Source organism: Lagopus leucura, unplaced genomic scaffold (genome assembly GCF_019238085.1).
Source record: "Lagopus leucura isolate 7727_CA_CO unplaced genomic scaffold, USGS_WTPT01 Super-Scaffold_100016, whole genome shotgun sequence".
NCBI classification, from domain to species: Eukaryota; Metazoa; Chordata; class Aves; order Galliformes; family Phasianidae; genus Lagopus; species Lagopus leucura.
Window position 1 is genome coordinate 16,189,725 of NW_024962270.1, and position 25,193 is coordinate 16,214,917.

The following is a 25,193-nucleotide window of genomic DNA, read 5'->3' on the forward strand; positions in this document are numbered from 1 at the left end:
CCCCCGAGGAGAATTAAAGGAACAAAAAAGTTTGATCAAACCAAATTTGGAAGTATTTAGAAATTCCTGGAAGTAACAATAACACAACTGAGAATACAAAATGCTTTAAAGAAGAATTTAATGGAAACCAAGTAATCCCACAAAATCAAGTTAGGATTTATTTTCATATGGTTTGGACTTAAAGTAATTCCAAAATCATGTTAACTATTGGAGTGGGCAGATGATTGCTATGGAAGCATACATTTTTTACAGACCTGGAGATTAAATGAGAAAGTAAACCTGCACAGTTTGTTGGCTTGAAAGTCACTGTGGTCGTCTGATGTAGTAACATCAAGCATTCTCCTTCCTGAAAACTATTTAAACATGTTTTAATTGAATCCATGTGTTTTATTTATATATGAGCTAAGCACGCTTGTCTCTTCAGTTCGGTCTGCTTTTTTTCAGCTAGAAAAGCCCTCAGGTAGGTAACTAAGATGTACACATGCAGAAGAGCTCTAACAAATCACCGAAAATACAACTACAGGTTGTACAACAGAGGTACAGGTCCAAATTGGGGTCAAAAAGGAAGAAGTAGGGAAGGACTGAAACCTGCCTGTTTCTAAGGAACAGAGCCTGGGGGATATGAAGCAGATGGTAAATAGCTTTAAAAAATCAGTCACTAAAATTAATAGCCACCTTCCAGATTTATTTCCTTTCTCTGTGTTTAATTTTTTCATCATTTCCTTCTTGCTCGAAATGAAAATACTGAGTTTTAAATACAGGTAAAAGCACGGAGTCTGGCTCTAGGAGGCCACTGGGAAAGAAAGCAGCTACATCATGTATGTTGTGTCCATTCTGAAGCAGCTTCTTTCCTACAGTGTACTTTAAACTGCTTAGCCTGATCTAATTTGAGGTCTCCCAAGATACAAGACTTGTGCTACTCCCCTTGGGAGAATCAAGGGGAGACATGAGAACAGTCTGCAATTACAGAAAGGGCTGTTGCAAAAGGAGAGAATAATCTTTTCTTCAGTTTTATGGAGGATATGAACTTAAAATACAGCCAGAAGGACACACACATACAAAAGCTTTCTAACAGTAAGGACAGTGCAGCACTGAAACAGATCGTTCATGCAGCAATCTCCATCTTTGTAGGAGCGCATTTAAGAACAGATTTGCACCCATCAGTCAGGAACAGCTTGGGTAGAAATGATTCCAGCACTTGGACATGGATGTGTAGTAGATGATGGGATTCCTAAGATCCCACCCAGCCCAACAGTGCCATTTATTGGCCTGACAGATCTCTCTTGGCTACCCCTACTGCCTCCTGCAGATAGCAGATCCATAAAAATGGAGAAGAAAGAAACAATCCTGGTGGTTTTCTCTTCCTTAGCACTGGGGTTTACAAAGGCAGTTACAGCACTGAATCTTTGCCCATTACAAGGAGAAGGAGGAAGAACAACCCTGTACTCATCATTGCTGCTAAACAGAGCTTATTTTGGGTATTTTCTCTGTCAGCTGCCCTATTCAGTCCTTTCAGACCTTAGCTAAATCTGTTGCTTTAAACTTTCTCTGATTTTTGGTTACACAGTATGTTAAAGCTGAGTTTAGAAAAAAATTACTATATGATGAATAGACGTTCCAAACTTATTACAAACTTAATGTTACAGCTGCTGCTAAGCAACCTATTGCCTTGATGGAATAAAGATAACCAAGTGATTTACCATTTATTAAGGCCTCTATAAATGATTTATTAATGTTTAACTAACTATTTATCAACGCAGTCTTAATAAAAACTGTTTCTTGTTTCAAAGTATCTTCCTTGTTTCAGTATTCATACAAATCTGATGAAACTCTCCCTGCTAGGAAGCCAGGAGTGTGTGAGGGGTAGCCATGTTTTATGTGTATGACACATAAAAACTATGTCAACTCCTCCCCTTTGGGGAAAAGGCTAAGAGAAGAATGTATATTAAAAAAAATATACATATATAAACATACACATATATAAATAAAAGCAAATTACAGTAAAGCCTAATGGAACACAAAGACTATAAAACTAAGGGTTTTTTTTCATATACATTCCTTCTGAAGGAATGGAAAACTGACATAAACACTTGGGAATAGCCTGACTGGTAATTGGTCTGGTTTATACTGTGCCAAAGGCTTCATTAGGAAGGGATTTAGGACATTAAGAAAGTATTGGTAGGGACATGACAGGTAAGTTCATATATATGGATTTGATTATCATGTTTCAGCATTTAAAATACTTCTCAGCATCAAAGGGATTCCAGATACTTTTCCCTGTAGGGAGAATAAATAAATAAAGATTTCAGTGATGGACCAATGGCCTCCAAGAGAATCATAGAATTACAAGGTTGGAAAGAGAACTCTTCTGATATGAGTATTACTTCAGGAAACTATTTACTCATGTAAATGTTTTAGCAAATTTATCACCAGCAGCAAGTGCCCAGCGCTTATTTTCTTCTGCCACGATGTCTTTGTCGTACTAAAATCTATCTTGCTACTGTATCAAAAATTACTAGAAAACCATTTGGAAACACAGTGCATGCACACACAAGCTTCTTATTACAGAGCTAGAGTTTATTCTATGAAAAGCAGCCATTTCCCTGACCATAATCTAAAAACACAGTGTTCACCTTGTGAGTTTTCTCCATGACAACAAACAATTCCCTCTGCTCAGCTGGTGAGCAAGATGCATTCCATTGCCTCCCATGGTAAACATCTACTCCTTTCCATATTAATAAGAAGGGGAAGGACAGACAGAAATGATATGTAATGAAAATGAACATAGAAATTGCTTTCAAAACTAATAAAGGTTGACTAAAAACATTACAGCAAATATTTCCCTTTCCTCCCTTGCAAACATTTGGGAACTGTTTACAAAAAGAAACGGATAGCAATACAGACATTTTCTGTTGAGCTTCCTAGTATTCTCTGCTTCCTGTATGCTTCACATTTTTCAATATATTTTCTTCATACTGTAGTTTCTATAACTAATAACAGTCATCATCTTTGCTTAGAGCATTTAGAAGACAATAAAAAATAGCAAATAATGATTTATATTCTTATTGCTCTAATCAATTTTGTGTATGTGAACTAAAACAATTCTCCATTACAGTAAGAAGGTATCAACAGGCAGCTTCAAGGGAGAGTAATGAAGCTACACCACATGAACCCATTACTAGATTTCCAATTTAGCAAGTCTGACACAACCCTAAAAGTAACCACAGCCTATATGATAGTGTGCTAACATTACCAAATGGCTTAGCTCTGCTGGGTAGTGGGTCCCTGATGCTGTGCAGGTGCCAGAACATGCCTAGGCTCTTCTCTGAAACTTCTCTCCAAGGTGAATCAAGGTAGTCTTCTTCAGGACACATCCCAGGAAGACTGTATGGCCAAAAACTACCCTGAATTTGGCTCACGCTGCCCAGGATAGTCCTTCAGTTCAATTCCAAGCAGATTTTGTGTTCTTAAGCACCTTCTTACACACTCCTGGCATTTTCAGGAACATGCAGCACAACTCCCTAAGGGTCCTACTATAGAAAAACCATTATGATGGACTGCAATCAAACAAGATGTGTGGAAGCTGTAGCTCAACTCTTGTCAGGCTTAGGTGATTTGCATGTATAAAGGGCAGAAGGAACACTGAGGGTTCACAGAACATAACCAGCAATGTAAAAGCATGCAGTGTAAATAATGAAGCAGAACCTTACAGGAAGCCCACAGGAGAGCTCCCATGAGGAGTTTTATATGGTGAAACAGAGTTAAGACTTCTGGGGAATTCACACAGTGGAATGTTGAGATCCTGGGCCATGTAGGGTATCCAGAACTAGATGTTGAGTTAACACCAAGTACAAAGCCCCACAGAGAGAGTGGTAAAATGCTGGAACAGGCTGCCCGGAGAGTCTGTGGATGCTCTATCCATGGAGGTGTTCAAGACATGGGGAGACCTGCGCAGCCTGGCCTAGTACCAGATCTGGAGGATGGTGGCCCTGCCTGTGACAGGGAGGATTGGGAAATTGATGGACCTTGGGGTCCCTTCCAACCCAAGACATTCTATGATTCTATGAAATACTCACACACTCTCCATAAATATTCAGGTACTTGAGGTCGTGTATACTAAGCCCACTTACAGAATGCCAGGTGTCTTTCTTCTGTCACTCTTTGTGACTAAACTAATCACACTGTTGCCCAATACACAGTATCAGGGTCTTGATGCAGACAGCATGGCTAATGCAACACCTCCTGTTCTTGGCAGTTTCTCATCCACACTGAGATGCACAGCCATACCTCATTGATTTTATTTATTCAAAATGATACTTGTAACCATATTCAGGAATGGCACATCCAATTTTCATGAGTTCATGGGAGTTTCATCTCCCAAGAGATAGGAAGAGTGCACTGAACTGTTAAATACAACATAACATCCTGGCAGTACAGCAACATAATGTAAACAAAGGCACAATAAGTAATAAAAAAGTTAATTCTTTAAAAAGTTCCTAATACCAACATACAATTTCATCTTTGCAATTTAAAAAACACTGGCAACATTTCTTCAAGTAAATAAGCAACTGTGTTTTAAAACTATTCACTGCTGGCACTTGTTTAAGGGAATCTGGTAATTTGTTCCAGCCATCCCAAGCTTCACAAGCAAAAAGGCATGTCTCGAATTGCCTGTTTTCTTCTCTGAAACTTAGGGTTCACACCAAGAGGAGAGCAAAACTATAATTTAGAGTTACAAAACAAGACTGCATCTACCCTGAGGCACACAACTGCGCACATTTATATGACACGTTACACCATCTCTTTTATGTTGCCAGATATAATCAATTCCTGGTTTATTTTATTATTATTATTATTATTATTACTATTATTTTTTTCCATACAAATAGTAGCAGCCTTATCCATGTAAATTATCAAAAAAGCATTTAATTTCTGGATCTGCTTACACCAACCTAGTGAAAAAAATATCTCCAATTTCAATATCAGGCAAAATTAAATGGGTAAACTGCAAAACACCTTGTTCTGTAGATTTAGCACAGAAACTTCTTACATTGAGCACTACATTTTAGAGCCATGTAGAGAGTTTATAAACCACATCCTGACAATATGATAAAACTCAATCTAAAAATCTCCCAGAATTTGAAAGCATCAACTCGTGCCAGAAGATACCAGCTTTAGCCTTCAAGCAGGGACATCAGTTAGCTGAAATAGTGTATAGAGGGAAATTAAGAAACTAGTTTAAGATTAACTCGTTTGAGATTAAAGCTGAATTGTTTTGCTTAAAGCATGTTTTGCCTTCATTAAATTTGGATTGCAAGTTGTTACTCATCGAATACAAATAAATGAATCTACCACACACTGCTGTACAATACACATTGAAATCTTTTACAAAGGGCTGCTTTTTTTTGCCTTCAAAATCAAGAAACTGCCAGATCTCTTTTATGCTGCCACACAAGCAGTACTGTATCCTCAGTTTTCCTGGGGGGGGGGGCCGGGGGGGTGACAGAGTAACATTTATTTTTAATGTGTTTTCCTCTGACATGACTCATCCACACCTCAACTGGAATGCCACTAAAACAGTGATCTGAGTTTGAAGTGGAAACACAGCACACGCCTAGAAAAGCTAAAAACTGCCCATACAGAAGCTGTCCTTTTTCACCATTTCTTTTGCTTCATCTCTCCGATGCTCTCTTTACCAGCACACCATGTGTCTCAGTTTGTCCTACTTCATGAAGAACGCACTCTCCCCTGCTGTGTGTAATTACCTTCCTGGTGCTTACATCAGAGACTGAACACTTTGGGGGCAAAAACTGCTCTTTTTTTGTCTTATGCCATACCCAGGACAGTGCTGGATCCTCACAGTGACTATATGCTGGATGATCCTGGGTGGGCAACATAGCCAGCTTGACTGGCATTCAGCAAGCCCTGGATGTTCACAAAAGCTCAATCTGAAGCCTGATCATTGTACTCTCTAATTTGGCACTTTGATTTTTCTGCAAGGTCAAAAGCTCAGCGTGCTTGCCAAGGGTAAACTATGGGTTCTGGCCTGTTAGAGAGGGAGAGTCCACGCTGTCACTGACACTCAACACTGTAATTCCTTTCTCCTAAAGAAAGACCTAAGCAGCCACTTGGAAGCTTACCCGGTATTTATTATAGTAATTTTAGTCTTTGGAAAAGAACATGCATTTCAGTCTTGATTTCCATGCATTTCAGTCTCTATTTCCTTTTCCTCACTTGTGCCTTGATGCAGATCTACCCTTGCATCTGCATGTCCTATAAATCATGCCAACACTGCCCATTAACCCACTCCCACTAGGCCAGTGGGTGAAGAAAAATAGACGTGTGTTTTAGAAGATGTTTTGACATAACGTAAACTTTGTTGGCCTGTCAACCTTACTGAAGCAAGAAAAACATGACTTTTTTGATCTCCTATAAAGTGCGGCAGTTCCAGTGTATTTCTATTAGACTCCCACTGTTGCATGCTTACATTTGAGTCCCCATTTCCCAGCTCATTTTTTCTCACAAAGCTTACGAACCTGAGGTTGGAAGCATTAACCACTCAGAGCCGTTGCTAAAACATGACAATGAGGACACCTGGTCCCACACAGAATGGTCCTAACATTCAAAGCCAGAGTGTTCAGGATGAACACCAGATGAACACTGAACATTGAGGATTGCTCTCCATGCCTACATTGTTTTTAAACCACACTATAGGAAACTACACTGAAATGAAATCCTATTAACAGGGTTGAAAAACAGCAAAGTCTATAACCTTTTTTTTTTATTTTGGTTTTCTGAACTCAGGAACAACAAGGGGCTGCTCTTCAAAAAGAAATCTCCACACCAGTTTTCATTTCATTGGTAAAACACTCCTTTTCCAGATAAACTGGCAGCTCAGGCCTCTTATTGAAGAGATTAAGGGTTTGTGAGATTCAAAATGATAAAATGCTGGAATAAGTGGGAAGGAACTAATCGGTTAAATTAACAACAACAAAAACCAAAAAAGAACCCCAAACAAACAAAAAAACCCAATCCACACTACTGGGAATGTTCTTCTACAGAGCAAAAACAAAGGTGTTGTTTTTTTTTTTTTTCTGAGGCTCAGTACAATACTTTTAAAGGTTGCTCTGCCTTGGGGTGTGGGATGCAAATAACGTATACTTGAACAGGATATACTCAAGACAAAGACATTCAAGGACTACAACGCCTAAAGGACCCTTTAACACTCAGTGCTTACATAATAAATTCAATCAGAAGATCTCAAAGAATTCCTCACAGCAGACAATACCCAGTGTTTGGCTCCAGAGATGAAATTTAGTCCATGCTTCAAATGATCCACTGAGACAATAGCAACTCCAAGGAACAGTAACCTGGCCTTTTTTCCCCATTAGCATCAGATACGTTTCTTAAGTGCATATATGCCTGTGTTGTTCCTGTTTCACCCTGCAAAGCACTAGACGGTCTTATTTCTAGCTCTCCCTCAACAACAAAAAATATATTTGCTTAGACATTGCACAGAAAGTTTGGAATAGAGAAAATCTTTACAGAAGAGCTTTCAATTGCTGAAAGTAGGGTTTATAGTGAGCTCATCCTGGCAGCCTGCTAAGAATTACAGCAACACAGCAAGTGAAATGAAGAGTCCGTATAGAACACTGAGCAAACATAAACCTGGGCACTTAGCTTGGAGTTCACATTCATGTCTGTAGTCTGTTTGTATCTCTTGCCTCTGGACAGTGGTCAACAAACACCTAAATGCCAGGAACTGTTAAAATAATCTTCCTTTCTGATACTATATGCTCATTTTTTGTTCTGCTGACTTTTGCAAGATTGGGTGCCTGAATGACTGCTTTTAAATAAAAAAGAAATGTGAAAAATTCCTTAGGGGGAAAAAAAAAAGAAAAAAACCATTCTGATCAGATTTGCTAGCTATGCAAAGAAACTGTTACCAAGCTGACATAAATCAGCGTGGCAGGATCTACAGGCTAATTAAACAAACGTGACAATTTTAAAGTGACAATTTGAAAACGCTCAGAAGTGTCTTCCATCCATAATGTGCATTCTTTTCAAACACTTATTAAAAACCACGTACTGTATTAAGAAACTGAAAGTGACTTAAATATTCAATAAAAAACACAGTTATAGGTGCAATTTGAAATTGATGTCTCAAGTAGATAGGAAGTTCATAAGGTTTCTCAGAACATTAAATTCAATGACACACTTTGTTTAAAGAAATGTTAGAAATTATCTGTAGAAATGGATAAGCCACAGTAAGCAGTATAATTTTAAATATCTAATTGAACCTGGCTTTTGCACAGTTATAACACCAATAATTCCAACCAAAGTCCCCAGCACATCTTGCTAGGAACCAATTTAACTCTGAAGTGCAGTGTCAGTGTGGGTGAGATTCTCCTTCCCCATTTCATTGAAGGAGAAACTGTGAAGAGGCATCTCAATGTTATGCTGAAAGATTAAAGATGTTCTATCTGAGTGTAAACAGTCAAACATTCACTGAGAGGGTGCTCCGAGACATAGGAAGATCGACCATATTTGTCACTTAGTGGCAGGAGTGAAATGGCATAGTCTGTATTTTGCCAGCTTAAACAATCTCCACATGTATTAAGGAAAGGATCATCAGAAAGCACACTGCTAACTGTGCAGTCTGAAAGTCTTAATTTCAAAGAAATAAGTTACTCCCACCCCCCAAAAATGGCTTTTGGAATTATTCTCCCTACACAATATAGAAAAACTGATGATGATGATGCTTGCAGAACAGTCTTCCCATGTTAGACAGCTTTAGTAAACCCATGGAGGCTGACTAGGCTGACAGCATTACCATATCACTCCTCCACTGGAACAGTCCATCTGCTTATACAAAGGCAATACTCCTCTCCAGAGGCAATACTTTTGGACCAGTATCTCAGGTAATGTCTGTAATTTTGACTTGAAAGGACTGGGAGCATCCTGGCTTCAATTTAGACTGAAGTACATTAAGAAGGCCAGCAGGAAGAGGGAGGTGGATGTCTCCCTCTACTCTGCCTTTTTGAAGCCCCACTTGGAGGTCTGCATCCAGGCTTGGGGCCACAGCATAAGAAGTATGTGCAGAGAAGTGCCAAGAAGATGCTCAGAGGGCTGAAGCATCTCTCCTGTTAAGAAAGGCTGAGGGAGTTGGGCTACTTTCGCTTGGAGAAGAAAAGGCTCTGGGAAGACCTCACTGTGACCTTCCAGAACTTGAAGAGAGTGTATAAGCAGTAAGGGAGGACCAACTTTTTACATGGTCTATTAGTGGTAGGACAAGGGGGAATGATTTAAACAAAAAGAAGGAAGATTTAGGTTATATGTTCGGTAGAAATTCTCTTGCTCCGAGGGTGGTGAGGCACTGGCACACGCTGCACACAGAAGTTCTGCATGTCCCATCTCTGGAGGTGTTCGAGGCCATGCTGGATGGGGCCCTAGGCAGCCTTACTTAGTGGTTGGCCACCTGTCCACTGCAAGACATTGGAGCTCGATGATCTTTAAGGTCTCTTCCAACCTAAGGCATTCAATGATTCTGTGATTCTATGATTCTGTGATCAACAATTCTTTTCCTGCTTTCTTCACCTTCACAAGAGCATCAAACATCAAAGGTTGCAACATGACAGGTATAGTTAAAACAGTAAAACTCAGTATTTTCAAGTATATGGACCCTCGTTGGTCCTTTTTTTTTTTTCTCTAGTTCAAAATCTTCCCTTATATGTATAAAGAAATACGTTTGTATATTTTTAACCCTCAGCCATATTTTTTTTAATGTTTCAGTTGCCGTGGCCATCTGCAACTTCAGAGAATTTTGAACAGAAACTGAAACTCCTTCTGAAGATTCATTTAGTCACATCTTCCAATCCCGACTTCTCTTAGATGCTGTAAGTCTGTCTAGTTTATTGTAGTTCTGTCCAATTTAGCCTCCATGGGCCCCATCAGCCTCTTCAGAAATGTTGACTTATGGGAAGCTTCCCTCCCAAGATTTCAAATCTTCAATACTTGCCCTCAGGCAAATGAGATAAAGTGCTCACAGAAGACAACTATAAGCTTTGTAATTTCAAACCAAAATTGTTTATAAAGCATGCACTCATTTCAGAAAGTCTAACTTGATTTCAATATGTTTTCAATGTCTTCATTTTGTGCCTAAACCAATTTATTATGAAGAGTACACTTTAATAATCTATTTAAGTGAAAGGTAACATTGCTTGCAGTTTGAACACTCATGCCCATATTTAACCATGTTTCATTTTGACAGGATAAGATGAAATAACAGAAATAATTAATCTGAGATCAGAAGAATATTCTACTACTAATATTTCAAAAGAGGACTTGATTTTGGTCCTTAATAATTTTGCAAAAATATATGTAATATATGTAATATACTATCTTCTGGCTGTATTTCTGCTTGACCTCACCAGATGTTGTACCAGTATTTGTTCTTACCAGCCATTTTGGAACTGGGAACAGTACTCCAGGACAGGCACAGAGCAGGCTCTGAAGTTTCTAAGGATGTTTTTAAGTAATATAAGTAATGCAGTCCACAAGGTATTTGAGGAAGGATGTACAGGCAGAGCAAAGCATTAAAACAGCATAGAAGTACTCACATTTTGCCAATTAGTTCACCAGTTTCATTCTTTTTTTGTTCATGGGTGCATGCAAAAAGTCAAACTTCATAAGAAATCCAGATCTCTGTTTTCTCTAGCCCTCTCACTCAAAGATAAAAGAATTAATCTTTATTTACACTGATGGAAAGGAACAGGAAGTCAGATGTCGTGAGTCCACAGATCTGGAGTAGAAGTCTTATGGCCCTGTAGTTTTACAACGTGGGACAAAGGAAGACATTATGAACAAAAGACCTTGCAAATGAGTAAACAAGCTCAGCAGCTACTTGCACCAGACATAAACAACATGAAGTTGTTTTCGATATTGTCATCATAACAGAGTAATGACTAAGAATGAACACACCTAGCATGTAATGCATGGCTGTATACACTGGATCATTTCTGAAGTGACTACTCATGAGGAAGAAAAACTGAGTGGTTGGGCTGGGTTTTGTGCAAAAGACGTGCTAGACAGCTTGGAAAACAGATGAGAATTAACACACTTTCATTTAGTAGAGCAGCAATACATGCCCAAATATTCATGACATCAGTTCATTTTAGAGTAATTTTAGTGGCAATGATAAATCAGGCAATGATAGCAAAACTATATAATAATACTGAAATCAGCAATCACAGAATCACAGAATCACCAAGGTTGGAAAGATCTATAAGATCATCCAGTCCAACCATCCACCCATCACCAATAGTTCTCACTAATCCATATCCCTCAACACAAAATCCAAGCGTTCCTTCAACACCTCCAGGCTCGGTGACTCCACCACCTCCCTGGGCAGCCCATTCCAGTGCCTGACCACTCTTTCAGAGAAGTAGTATTTCCTGACGTCCAGCCTGAATCTCCCCTGGAGCAGCTTGAAGCCATTCCCTCTCGTCCTATCACCAGTTACACGAGAGAAGAGGCCGACCCCCAGCTCACTACAACCTCCCTTCAGGTGGTTATAGAGAGCAGTGAGGTCTCCTCTGAGCCTCCTCTTCTCCAGACTGAACATTCCCAGCTCCTCCAGCTGCTCCTCATCAGCCCTGTGTTCCAGACCCCTCACAGCTTTGTCGCCCCTCTTTGAACCCGCTCCTGAGCCTCAATGTCTTTCTTGCAGTGAGGGGCCAAAACTGGACACAGTACTCGAGGTGCGGCCTCACCAGAGCTGAGTACAGGAGAAGATTCAACTTGGCACTACAAAATATGTTAAAATATTATGTTTAAGGAGATAAGAATGGAATTGAATACTGAGTTTGAAATAGGTGCAATGCAGTCTCCCTCTCCTTTCCTGAATACTTCTTGTAATCTTTTTTGTTATTATTATTATTATTAAAATGTAAACAAGATGCAATGGACCCCGATAATGATCAGATTTTACATTCTGAAGTTCTTTACTAAATAATTTCTTTAATACTACCATGAAAATAAAACTTTTTTTTTTTTTTTTTTTTTTTTTTTTTTGCAGGCTGGAATCAGACCTTCTTGTCTGTCCTGATAAAGGTTTAATCTTTTGCTGACTTACATCTGAAGAGCCATATACCCATACATCACGCAGGTGGACCACCTTCTGAATACAGAAACACTGTACACTCAAATACATTTGTCAGATCAGATAGTCAACTTTTTCTTTCCAGTAACTTCCCAACAGCATGAAGTCTGCTTTGCATTGATCTGGTAGTAAAAAAAAGCACATTTCTAATATGTGTCAACATCACAAGTGAACTCCTCTCATGCCTAACCCAGGCCTTGCCAACAGTGCAACTGTAGCCCAGCTGCAAAGTATTTGAGCACTGACTAATGCCAACCTCTTACTCAGCCAGCTTGAAGTTAACTCCAGGGCCTCCAAATTATGTACCTAAAGTTAATATATTGACTGCTCTTGAGGTGTCTTTCTCACAAGTGACACGATTATGTTGTCACTGCAATGAAACAGCCAAAAGCTTGACTAATCCTGTCCTGTTGTGTTCAGGTACAACTTGCAGTGGCTAGGATGAGCCTCTGTGCTCTGCTCTTGACTGAGAAGATCTAAGGCTTCTAGCTCTCAAAGAGTCTTTTGCTCTTTTAAAGACCATGCCAGGATGCCTTCAAATGACTCAAATTATTGATCTCAATGTGTGTGTATGTATATGACTGGACAATACACACACAAAAAAGCAAAACCCAAAAAACAAAAAAACCCAAACTGCTGGAAAGGGACTTTTTCTGACCTTCCTGGAATTATTGATGAATTCTGCTAATACTGAGCTGAGAACTGAGCAGGTGACCTACTGACCCAGGAGAGAACTGCTCTTGCAGAACTATTTAGCATTTCCATTTTTCTGGAGTAAAACTACGTCCAGAGAGCTACCAGAGTAAAGGACTGGTAGCTGCTCTCACATATTCCCAAAGTAATGCAGGAGTAACTACTTTTTATGTTATAACAACAGCAGAAGTGTAAGTGAAACTGCTGTCAATTCATACCAGTGTGGGAGGATGAAGAATTCAATGAAGTCAAATGAGATCAGAGGTCAGTGGAATTACCCCCTGATTTATTTTGGTTTGCAAGCAGAAACTGACTCTGCCTCCATTCAGAAAGTGCTGTTAAAAAGCTGAAAATATTGGATATTGCTAAGAAAGGCATAGTTTTTATCCATCCAAATCTTCATGTGCATAAGCAAGGTCTAAAAGAAAAAGACCACATCGTATTGCCTTTTTCAAAGCAGGCTACTGCCCATTCCTTACACACTTCCAAGGTCTGCACGCCAGACAAGGGACAAAGGCCACAGACACACATTTACACGTGGGTTAACTTTTCAATTCATTTTTTTTCATTTCAACAGAAAGAATAAATCACCTTAGAAGCAGCTTGACAGAAAACATACGGTGCTGGGCTATTTTTATAGCACACCTAAGACATAAGGATTCATTTATTTACTCAGCTATTTAAAAGTGGCTACTCTTACTCATTCTCTGGACAGCTAAATGCCAGGTTGCTAAGTTACTGTTACTTGACATCATCTCCTCCCCAATGTGTTCCCACATTTGACAGGTTCAAATGATTTACTAGGCCAGTCAGCTCGTTATTCACTTGTCCAATGACGTCTGGATAATCATTTTAAATTCACATCATGTCCTCCCCAGCAAGCCCCCAGGTTCCACTTGAAAATATTTAAACTGCTTGTCAGCTACTAAGTGAGTTTGTAACCACACCAGACTGCATACCTGTATTTTTCAAATTACAATTAAAGTAATTACGTTTAGCAACGTTCTTCAATGTTGGTTTGTACTTTAGAAGAGAAAACAATTACTGAGGGGGCAAATAATGGGCTGTATTTGTTACGGTCTAATTTTGCTCTGCGAACAGCTCACCTCCGCTACGGATGATACATATTAAATCCATTAGTGCTTTCAATTGGCATGAGGAAGGTAACACTACACGTAATTTACCCAATCAAGGGCATTTTCACCTGCTGATCAATTTACATATTCTCCAATGTCATTAGATGTGAGCTTGTCATCAGAAGAATAGAAGATCATACAAATTACAGACTTTGCTCGTTTAACTCCAGTCATTTTTATACTAATTGCAATCTAAATTACATTTAGGATTAGTTTTGCTTGCAGACTAGAAAGCTTTTAAATAATATCACATATATCCACGTAGCATCAGAAGTCTGCTGAGTTCCTTGATGCCACACTACAGTGAACACGGATCTACAAAAATTCTTTTGTTTCTCTGAGGGGGACAGAGAGAAGTGCCTGCCCAGACAGCGAGCAGCACCCACCTGACAGCTTCACATGTACAGACCTGAGATTCACCTCTACAGGATTACATCTACGCAACCACCTAAACACCTCACCCAAAATTTCAATTCAAGTCAATATTTTCAATTCAAGTCCTCAAGAAATTTTATTTAAAGTTTCCTTTCTTTCTTGTGTGATGCTGTATGCTTATCTCCTCTTTATCCAGAGGCAAACCCATGCTAAAGGTTGTCCCTTCTATGCTCTCTGTAGGCATAGGAGTCCTGCAAATTCGCACACGCAGCCCTAGATTTGGATCGGCATAATGTCTTCAAATGATATACAATGACAGCGAGGCACACTGGCATAAAGCACTGATATATGTGGCACAACTAACAGCTTTAGAGTATTGGTTTAAAATGTCAGTTCTCTTTCCCCATCTGCACCGTGTATCACAACATTTCAGTGAATTCATTTTTCAATGGCTGCATATAGCAAGTGGCAACTTAATTTAAATCCACATTAATAAGTTGTGAATTACACGCACATACCGTTGATTGCCTATTTTCCACATTATCCACATGCTCAAAGCCAACATTCTGAGCGAAAAAAATAGTCACGTTTTGGAACAGAAAAAAGTATACCAACGACCATTCACTTTTATGTTTCAATTTGGTGTTAACAACCTGTGCTAAATGCAGATCTCCTGCACTACATTTATAGCTTGGCCGTAGGTGTACAACAGGGATTTTATTTTATTATTTAATTTTAATTTTTAACAACTTTCTCAGGCATTCTGGTTAGAAAAACAAAAGGAACGGGAGACGGGGCTGCCATTAACCTCTGGTTGTAGCATCACGAACAGTCCTTGGAGCGCTTACACAAGATGAGCAAGTGGCTAAGTGTTTCAAGGAAATCTGAAGGACTGTGAAATTCTGTAAGTGGGCTCAAGATCTTTCTCCTCACTCAGTTGGAAAGTTTGGTCCTTAAACTCAATTCTTTTTGTTTGCTTGTTTTGATTTTTAATTTAAAAAAGGAAAAAAGAGATTAGAAATTGCAGACCTCTACAATTACAATAAACATTAATCAAGTTCAGCTTGAAAAAAGAGCTCAGTGAAATCTGAGGTCACAATTCTTAGCTTAAGTCCCTCTTCTCTGCAAAGCCTGGCAAAAAACCCTGAAAGAGCTCCTATGCCTGAATAGAGGCACTTAATTTGTAACTTGAAAGAAGAAAATAACCCAAACTTCAAGTAAGAGATGCCCTCAAAGCAGGCAGGGCAGCGTGGGAGCAGGTGGGTGAGGGGGGACACTTTGGGGTGTGCAGCTCTGCAGTGGACATGGCCAGAAGCAAAAGCAGCTGCAGGAGTGACACAGAGTACAATGGTGTCACTTTGGATTAAAAGCTGCATATGTGAGTGCGTAATACTGCCAGATGTTTTGAGCTGAACTCTGGTTCTGTTTCCATTGGCTAGAATGCACACTGTTGTACTCCCACCTATCTACCTTTGGGACATCAGTGCTCTGTAACCCTTGTGTTATTTCTGCAGCTTCCCCGACAGAGATGGAAATGTTAATATCCATTTTTTTTCATCTGGGGAAGTTGTCCCCAGAAGGCTAAGACCCACGTTCCCAAAGGCTCTTCAGAGCCTGAGTCAATGGCCCCAGTAAGCCAGAACTTAATCCAGGTTCTCAAAGCACACATTGCTGCTGCAACCAAGGCTTGTTCTTTTTGTCTGAATCTCCTGCCACAGCACACCCACAAGAAGCCCAAAAACTAGATTTTGACCACTGCTGGGCATTACCTTATCTTCTTTTTTCACTGTTGCCTATCAAGTAGAATATGACACTCTGCATACAGCCAAAACACCTTTCCCACCAGCTTATTCTGCATTACAACTGTGACAAGAACAAAGACACTGACAAAACTTGGGTACTTTTGTTCCAGGTGTGCTTCAGCACCATAGAAATCTGAAAGCCTAAAAGCACTGCCATTGAAGGCAATCAGTTGGGACTGGGACTTGGGATTCAGCCTTGGATGGGCAGCCCCAGGAGCAGATCTGTGATCTCTGGCTTTCACACACTTAGAGACTTAGTTGATCCAACCGAAGGAGACAGGAAAACTTGCACTAATCCAGGTGGTTTTCAGAATGGAGCCTGTGAAATTCTAGTGCTGTTTGTTGACTCAAATTTCTGTCATGGGGTAGGGAACAGAATTGTCTCCTCTTGAATAGAAAAAAAAGAAAACATTTCTGCTTCCTATGATTTATATGTGCTGTTCTCACATAAAAACTGTCAACTGGATGATTGATGCCTGGCATTTGCTACATCACATTTCTTTTAGGTACTGTTGACTGAAAACAACTGCTTTCCCCACCTAACACGTCAATTATTCCAAGGAAGTAATGTACCTAATCAAATAACATAAACAGAAGAAGAGATGGTTTAAATGTACCAAGTAGTCTAAAAACTGCACTTCAACATTTGCGTTGGTTTTGCTTCCTTATGTCATCTGAGCAGTAAACTGCTGCTCACTTTGAGCATTGAAAATACATTGCATTTATTTCCTTGCATTCATTACTGCTAGGTGCACATACTGACACAAAGTCCTCTTTGACTGCTGGTCTGCACATGCATGTTTGCCTGTTGGTTCAACTTTTGCAGAAACACTGACAACCCATAAGGACATCAGCATCAACCCAATACAACGTGTACTTGAAAAACAGGAACAGGTTTCCACTCAGTTTAAATGAATAGTGCAAAGCCTGCTTTATTTAATGAACATGTTTGTGTCCTTTTAAGCAAGTTTGACACCACTGTTGTTCTTGACTTTGGGTCTGGATGAGTTTATACCAGTTGCTCCAAATGAAGAAGACAAGGTCAGCACAAATTTCCACTGAGGTTTTATCCTCTCTAAATGAAATCAGCAGTTGGGCCGGAGATCCCACAGTGGCAGCTCTGACAGATTAGAAGCTCAAACTGTGAGGACAAAACCCAAAATGCCAGGCAGAAACTGGTGGGTTGCAAGCCTACTAGTCCCAGACAAATCTTACTGTCAACAGGGAACCCCAACTTTGGAGTGTCTGAGGAAAAGCCCACCTTACAGTTACAGGAAGGCAGGTTTACGCATATGCAAGCACATTTCCCATGCTCTCTTTTTCTTGTTATGTGATCTTAGTGCAATTAGTTTCTCAGTTTGGAGTAGCTTGTAGAGTTTTTGTTTTCTACATTTAAGCACTAACCAGAACTTCTAACCAAATAAATAAATAAATAAATAAATAAAAATCTGTACATCTTCCACAAAACCACGAGTGCTGGGAAACTATACTGTGGGGAAAAAAGTAAGATTGTAAGCCACTGTGGGAGAATTAAGGGAACTCTGCCTTAGAGTGGGAGAGAAATTGATTTTGGAGAGACTTAGAGAGCCTGAGAACTTAAAAACAAATTAACAGGAAAGGATGTAATTCCTGACCAAGACAAATTGCAGATGCACTGGGAGAAAGAATACTAGAACTGAACTTAGCCAGTAAGGAGCATCCTGAGCCCACCAGACTGTGTCTCTTTGATCAAACCCACTAATAACTTACTGTTTAACTATGATGTTAAAGACAGCCCTTCTCCGTGAACGATGAAATAAGAACACTACAATTAAAAGAAAAAAAATTCAGCAAAAGAAAAGTGTATTACTCACACGCAGTATTTCTTCCACACAGCTGGAGTCATTGGGAAGGGTAACCTAGGTTTGAAGAAAAAAAGAAATGTTTAGTTAGGCACTAGATACAAAGTTCAGTGACTAACTATACAGATGAACAGCTATCAAGCAATTGCCTCTGTCTGAAGACTGCTGCATCCATGATTGCTGCATACCAAGTTTTCCAGTTCAGATCAACAAAAGTCATCAGTAGGACTCTTTTGTCACATTTTGTTGCATTATTGTTTGTTTTGCACTACTTTGTGCAAAGAATGACACTGGTGGAACAATTAAGTGCTCTGATTTCCTCACAATTGAGAAGTGGCAGTTGAGTTGCTTGAAACATCTGTAATAGAAGAAGATCCTACTGTTACTCCTAGTAGTAGCCTTCACAGAGAACTCAAGGTTTGGTTTAACTTGCAGTATGCTGTGCCAAAAGGCAGAGATGGCAACACTTAGGAGAAAGTTATCTTCAGCTATCTCATTCTACAGTTTTATACACCAACAGCCAAGATGGCTATTAAAACTTGCACACATGCACTGTAATAAAGTACTGGTAAAATACTGGCTGGACTATAATGGTTGAGGCTAATTTTCTTGTCTCTCATGTCACTAGCCTGTTCCATGTAAAGTATCATGTCAAGACTGAACAGCACACAGTAATCCCCCTCAAGAGGCTTGGCAGGTATCTTTTCTCTCCTGAGGAAGACACATGATACCAGTGCATAAAACTATACCCATGCACATACACAATGGTGACCTTAACATCTTCCAGCTGAATATACTTGTTTAAATGGTTGTTGCAGTATTTCCCACAGTCCCTCACTCCAGTGTTACTAAATATCACAGAAGCTCTAAACACTGTGAACAACAACATAAGCAGCAGACACACAGGACCTGTATGTAAAACATTTTACAATACTTGCAGGCACTTCCAATAGATTCTTATCATGGCAGTAGAACAGCAGAGGGAGAGGCAGTACTCAGGGAGATACCAAAAACAGGTTAAGCCAAGTACTTCATAACAATTCAGTGAGACTTTTCTACCTCTTGATGACTAGTTTGATAATGGAAACTCATGACTGAGATTCATCTGTGCCATTCAAATCTGCTACAGAGCTTGACTGAAAGCATGAGTATGGCTTTCCTCCTAGACTTCAAAAAGCACAAAGCTTCAAGAATAAATCCAAAAGTGACAAAAGTCAAAGACCAGGAAGACCAAACAGCTCACCGTGTTCATTTCCTATTAATGTTGCACACTTTATATTCTAGTACTGGCATTAGTCTAGCTCAAAAACCACAGAGAAGTGGGTCTTCAGTTTCTTCTCTTAATAGAATATGGAGTAGCGTTTAAAACTGTTTGTCCCTTTTCTGTGATAATTAGTTAAAATTCTGCTTTTGGTGTTACCTCAGCCTGCCTGTAGAGCTCTTCCCACTACCTACTTCCCTTCTTACTTACAGCAGGCACAGATATGTAGAATTATACTTGACTTTTCTCAAACGCCGTATGTTCAACTTTTACCTTCTTTCCCAATAAGCAAGATGTTCCATTCTTTTTGCTTATTTCACTACTGCTATCTGAATTCCCAACAGTTCAGCAGTATCTTGGTAAAGATGTATTGAAGAGAAAATGACCACACTGAAGTACTGTTAGTGATCTCATCTACAACATCAACAGCAGGTTATCATTTTCCATAATACCCTTTAAAAACACTCAACCAATGAAAAAACTCCAATTCTGCCCAGCAAATATAGGCTGAAAGCTTCCAGTGGATTGTCAGCATTAGCTTCATGGATTCCACCTTTCTATTGTAGTACTTGATATTCCAGAACTTAATTGATCTTCCCTCAATCCCCTCAACTAAATTTTGCTTAAACCACTTCTTTTTTCCTCTCTGTGTGCTTTTAAACTCTTTGCTAATCTGTGTTTTCCATATCTCATATCCAGCTTCCAATTCAGAGAGGATAATCTGCCTCGGATAATCAAAAAAGTATAATTGCAATGTGCAGGAGGATAGTAGGAGGACAGATGTCTAATGCACTCCTGGTTCTTTTGCACTGAGGAAGTGGTATGTTGAAATATGAGAAAACAAAGTAAGTATTACCCTAATAAGCTTGCTCTGCAACACCAACCAAAAAATCTCTCAGAGCAGCTACGAAAGGAGATCAAAATACGCCTGAGTTGGCCAGACTGGGAAAAGTAACAGAGGTACAGAAGCCATGTCTTTATTTTATGCTCCTCCCTGACATTACACATGGTGTTTCCAATGGCTAGCTTGGACACCGTGTGTATTATTCTGTTTAGAAATGTCATAATTGTGCACTGGGCTACAAACACAAGGCAGACCATGCACTTACTTTACAGTGCTCTCTCAACTCACAGCCCTGTTTATGTTACTTCAGAACAAATGGTAATAATAATAATAAACGTACTACTCTACTGCAGTACAGCCCTCTATATATTATACAGTCACAACAAGCTTCTGCTGGCAGCACTTACTAATAACTGTAAATGTTCATGCATCAGTTTAATTATGTTAATGGCAGACAAGATTTTAATGGCTTGACAGAACTTTTGTTCCCTTTGGCATTGCTTTGTTTTGAATCACTGGTATTAAAGTAATGCAAGATGTCAAAGTACTGTGATTGTCATATAGAGAGATCCAAGAAGGAGCTAGCACAAAGAGAAAAACATTTAGATTGATGCAAACATTAAAAGAATAATTATTACAACATGACTATCAGAGAGAAGATCAATGTAAGAGTTTTCCAGTACATTACTATTAATGGATTTCTCAAGAAATGAGACCATTTTTCTAAATTCATGCTACAGTTGCATGTATTCAAGTTCAGGGGACTTGAAAGGCACAGATCTATTGGAGACTTGGAATACTCTTAGTTGGAGGGGGGGGGGGGGGGGGTGAGGGGGGAGGAAGAAGAAGAAGAAGAAGAAAAGAGCAGATTCCCAGCCTTACAAAGTATGAATCAAAAATTGCAGGTTAATTCTCCACAAATATCTGCATCCAGCACAAAAGTGCAAGCAGGCCTCATTGCCTACCATGCAAGCCATGCAATCCAAGCACAGGTAGATCAGAGTAGAACAAAACACAGCAAGTAGCTTCACTTCACTTAGTACTATAAAATTTTTCCATTATATTTGCCATTAATAAAATGCTACATTCCTCCAGGAGTTTAATCAATGTTGGACATTCCATACTGTTTCCTTCCCCAGAATCAAGTAGTTTAGAAAGCATTATGTGATTCTTCACTCCTTGGCTTTTTGAGCATTCATTGATAACCAGATTTTAAACCTGAGGACCCAGCTTTCTGTTATGCATGCTTTTGATGCTTCTCTTCCTTTGTGAGCAGCACCATCTAAACCAGCCAAAGAGACAGATTCCAGGAATTTTGCCTCTGAATGACTGAGCAGTTACATCTCACATCACAAACTGCTATCAGCCAGCATGAGCTCTGCGCTGAAGAACAGCTAATATTACATAACCTGAAGATTTAAGTCCTGAGGTAATATAACTTCAATCAAAACAAAAAGATTTCATACCAGCTACATGTTACACTGAATTTATCTTTCAATTTCATTTTAATCTGGCAAACCTCTTTTGCATCAGAATGCTTTGTGTTTACTTTTAGATGTTGCTCCCAGGCTTAAGGAAAAAAAAAAAAAAAAAAGAAAGGAAGAAAAAAAACCTAAAGGTTAGATAGTCAAAATCTCCCAGCTTGTATTATAAGGCTCTCCACATTTCAGTCTCATAAGAGAAAGAACAGAACTTAAATGATGTGGAACCAAAGGTTTAATGTATGGCTTGGATGGCTCAGTGCTAAACTTTAAAGAGAAGGAAGGAGGGCAGAAATACTAGAGTGAGGGAATAGTAGCCCAATGTCATGCAGATCAAATGGCATGGGGTTAGTGGTTACACTATCTGATGAGTCATGTTGATCTAACCTTCCATTTATTCATTCAACACTTCCTTGACTACTCTTAGCTCCTGGACAATTTATAACCTGCATTAGATCAGAATTTGTTTTTGTGGCCACAGAAAAATCACATGCAGTCTCTTTTGCCTGTATTTTACTCCAGACAGCAGGCATGTCTTACAAAGGTTAGCAACAAAATCTTCCAAAAAACTTATCAGAAAACTCCTTAAAATTCAAATGCAGTGTTGAGAAGCAGAAATACACACTGAATAATGACTTTACCAAAATTGACTGCCTATATTGTCATCTGAACAAACTGTTTGTGAACAATCCTTCTGGCTCTATTGATGCACCACTGGCATTTAGTAATCAGCTCTTCCTATCTTTGTTTAATTGGAAAGATAAAGGTAGAATGTTAAATAATTTTAGGAACTCACTTTTATCTTTTGCATAGGAGCACCTATGTGTTTATACATCAAGAGCTCTTTCATTTCATCTCCTTTATTGAGAGAGCCATTTTGACTCTGGGGAAATGAAGCTCATACGACGGTTTACTCCTTCAAACACAAACTGATTTTATACTTGCTAGCAAGAAAGGATACTGTGCATGAGCCCTGACTGATCATTTCCACTGTGCACTGCACAGAGATAAGAGGAAAACATTTAGAAAACCAGAAGCAGCAAAACCAAGTCTGTCAGCAGAAACCTCATCCCACAAATGCCTTCAGCTCCTGGCAGCTTCTTTAGGAACAGTGTGCTTTTTTTTTTTTTTATTTTTATTAATGCATGTGGGAAATGGATCAGGCAGTGCACAGAACAGAGGGGTTTCCAGATACGATGGAAAAATGTTCCCTGAGCTAGGTCTTAAATCCATCAGAATATTATGACTGGTGATGCTAGATCTCACCAGAGACCCACCCAGTCCATGGACCACAAGAGCAGAGTATTAGTCTCCTAAGTCATGCTGATAGTTAAATCCCTTCAGATTCAAGCAAGCTGCAGCTCACAGAAGTCTTAGCTAGTCACGTCTGTGCATGGGTCAGCATGCTGAACAGCCTGTAAGAAATTACTGCCCATGAGCCTCTCTCCTGTCTTCCTGGATGCATTTAACACACAGCATCCAGCTGCAGTGAGTTCCACAAGACAAGTTCAGCACACATTGGCCAGAACTCTCCTTGCCTGCCAGTAGGATTGACTAAAATACATGACTGCTCAGTATAGTCAGGTTAGTTAACATGAAAAAGATCAGTTGGGATTAAACCTTGTAGGAAACACAATGTTGAGGCTGTATTTTCCTGTTATAGTACCATTTGTGGATTCCAAATTGAATTTGAATTTGCATTTGGATTTTGTTCAAGAATTTCACAAAGTTCAAATGCCAGTAAATTCCTGCAGTTGAGATAGAATAACCCAACACAGCAGCACAGTCTGAGGGAAAACGACCTAGATAGATAGTTTAGATAGATAGATAGATAGCAAGGACCTGGGGGGTCTTGGTGGCCAACTGCTTGAACAGGAGTGAGCAGTGTGCCTGGCACAAAGACAACCAATGACACACTGGGCTGTAACAGTAAGAATGTAGCTAGCATGGAATTTCTCTCCAGTACTCCAACCCGAGTACTGTGCTTGACTGTGGGCTTCCCAGTGTGCAAAACACATTGGTATACTGGAGCAAGGCCCCTAACATGGCTGGGGCTGGAGCCCGTGGTGCATGAAGAGAGGTTGAGGCAGTTGGAAGAAGACAAGGTGAAGGGTAGCATCAACCTCATGGGAAAGAGCCAGACTCTTCCCAGAGCTTCAGGGACTGAATGAGAGGCAGTAGAGACTTGTCAGGACATGGGAAATTCCAGTTCATTATTGGTAAAACAATTTCCACCATGAGGGTGGTTAGATACTGGAGCAGGTATCAAAGGTGTGGGAGAACGTCCATCCTTAGAGATGCTCACAATTCAACTGGAAAAGCTGCTGAATAATCTGCAATAAACAGACCTGCTCTGAGCAGGAGGTTGGACTAAATGGCCTTCAAAGGTCCTTTCAGCATGAATGAAACTATGACTCTGTTCTTGCAACTTTCTCACCAGAAGTCTACAAAGATGCAATTCTTTGTCTGCACTTGAAAGGAATATACAGCCACTTCTTTTCAACATCAGCTTTTCTTCCATCAGTATCTCCTTATATGTTCAGGGTTTGTTTCCCCTTTTCAGTCATTCTCTACATCTCTTTTGGACTCTCTCCTGTTCAATAGCTGTGTGTCCCTCAGCTGCAATCTGGCTATACATTACTCTTTCTGAGGAAGACTGTTTCACATTTCCTTGAATTTAACTTCATACCACTGCACAGAGACCACTGTTCTAATTTATTTGGGTTGCTTTACATTTCACGTTTTTGTCTGTTTCCTGTTTTGCTAATATTTTTCCCAAAAGGGTTGTTCATGTTAAAGGCATCTGAAACAGACATTAAGCTAATCTCACTAGCTGAAAGGATCTTCTTTACTAACTTTAGTGCAAATAGGTGAAGAATAGGAGCAGCAAAAGAGCAAGGAATAAATATCACAGTCTAAGTGGTATTTTTTCAGATGCATTTGATATTCATGAGGTTATCACCAATGTATGTATTAGTACTGTATGTTTGGTCCATGGATAGGTTACTGGATTTGGTGGGTCTCTGGTGTGATCTAGCACTGTCAGCCAATATCCTGATGGGTCTAAGACCTATCAGACTCAGGAAGCTGAATGAACACAAACATGGTGGTATTACAAAAAATAATTGCTTCCTTGATATTCAAATACATATATGTGTTTTTCGCAGGGTTATTCATTCCCAAGGGAGCCATTTGTGGGTCCCAAATAATGTATATTCACTGTTTTCTTTTGGTACTTCCACCACCTTGGAACCAAAATACCACCATAAGACTACATTTTTCATTATTTCAACCCTCAAAATATATCCTAGGGCTTACTAGAAGGTCTGTGAAAACATATTCTTTGTATTTATAAAAAAAAAAAAAGAGAGAGAGAAAGAAAAATGCCTAAAACAAAATACAGAGAGCTTCTCTTCTGTTCATCCTTAATGCAAACACTACACTATGAAGGAGTTGTATCAAACATGCATTTACTGGAGAATCTGGTAACAAAAAAAAGTTTTCAGGAGCAGACCAGACTAATTGATTTATTAAGCTAAGACAGCCTGGTCTGCAGTCAGTGCTGCTTTTCAAGTGTTGGATGAAGAAGTATATGCCTGT

The 25,193-nt window shown here is 39.5% G+C and overlaps 1 protein-coding gene across 1 annotated transcript in view; it reads right to left on the reverse strand.

Annotated features, from left to right (window-relative positions):
• AFF2 (AF4/FMR2 family member 2) overlaps window positions 1-25,193 on the reverse strand; it is a 343,762-nt gene that overhangs the window by 145,324 nt on the left and 173,245 nt on the right. Inside the window, exon 4 of the mRNA XM_042876295.1 lies at window positions 18,020-18,064. Within this exon, the coding sequence (XP_042732229.1) occupies window positions 18,020-18,064 (45 nt within the window). The remainder of the gene's footprint in view (window positions 1-18,019; window positions 18,065-25,193) is intronic.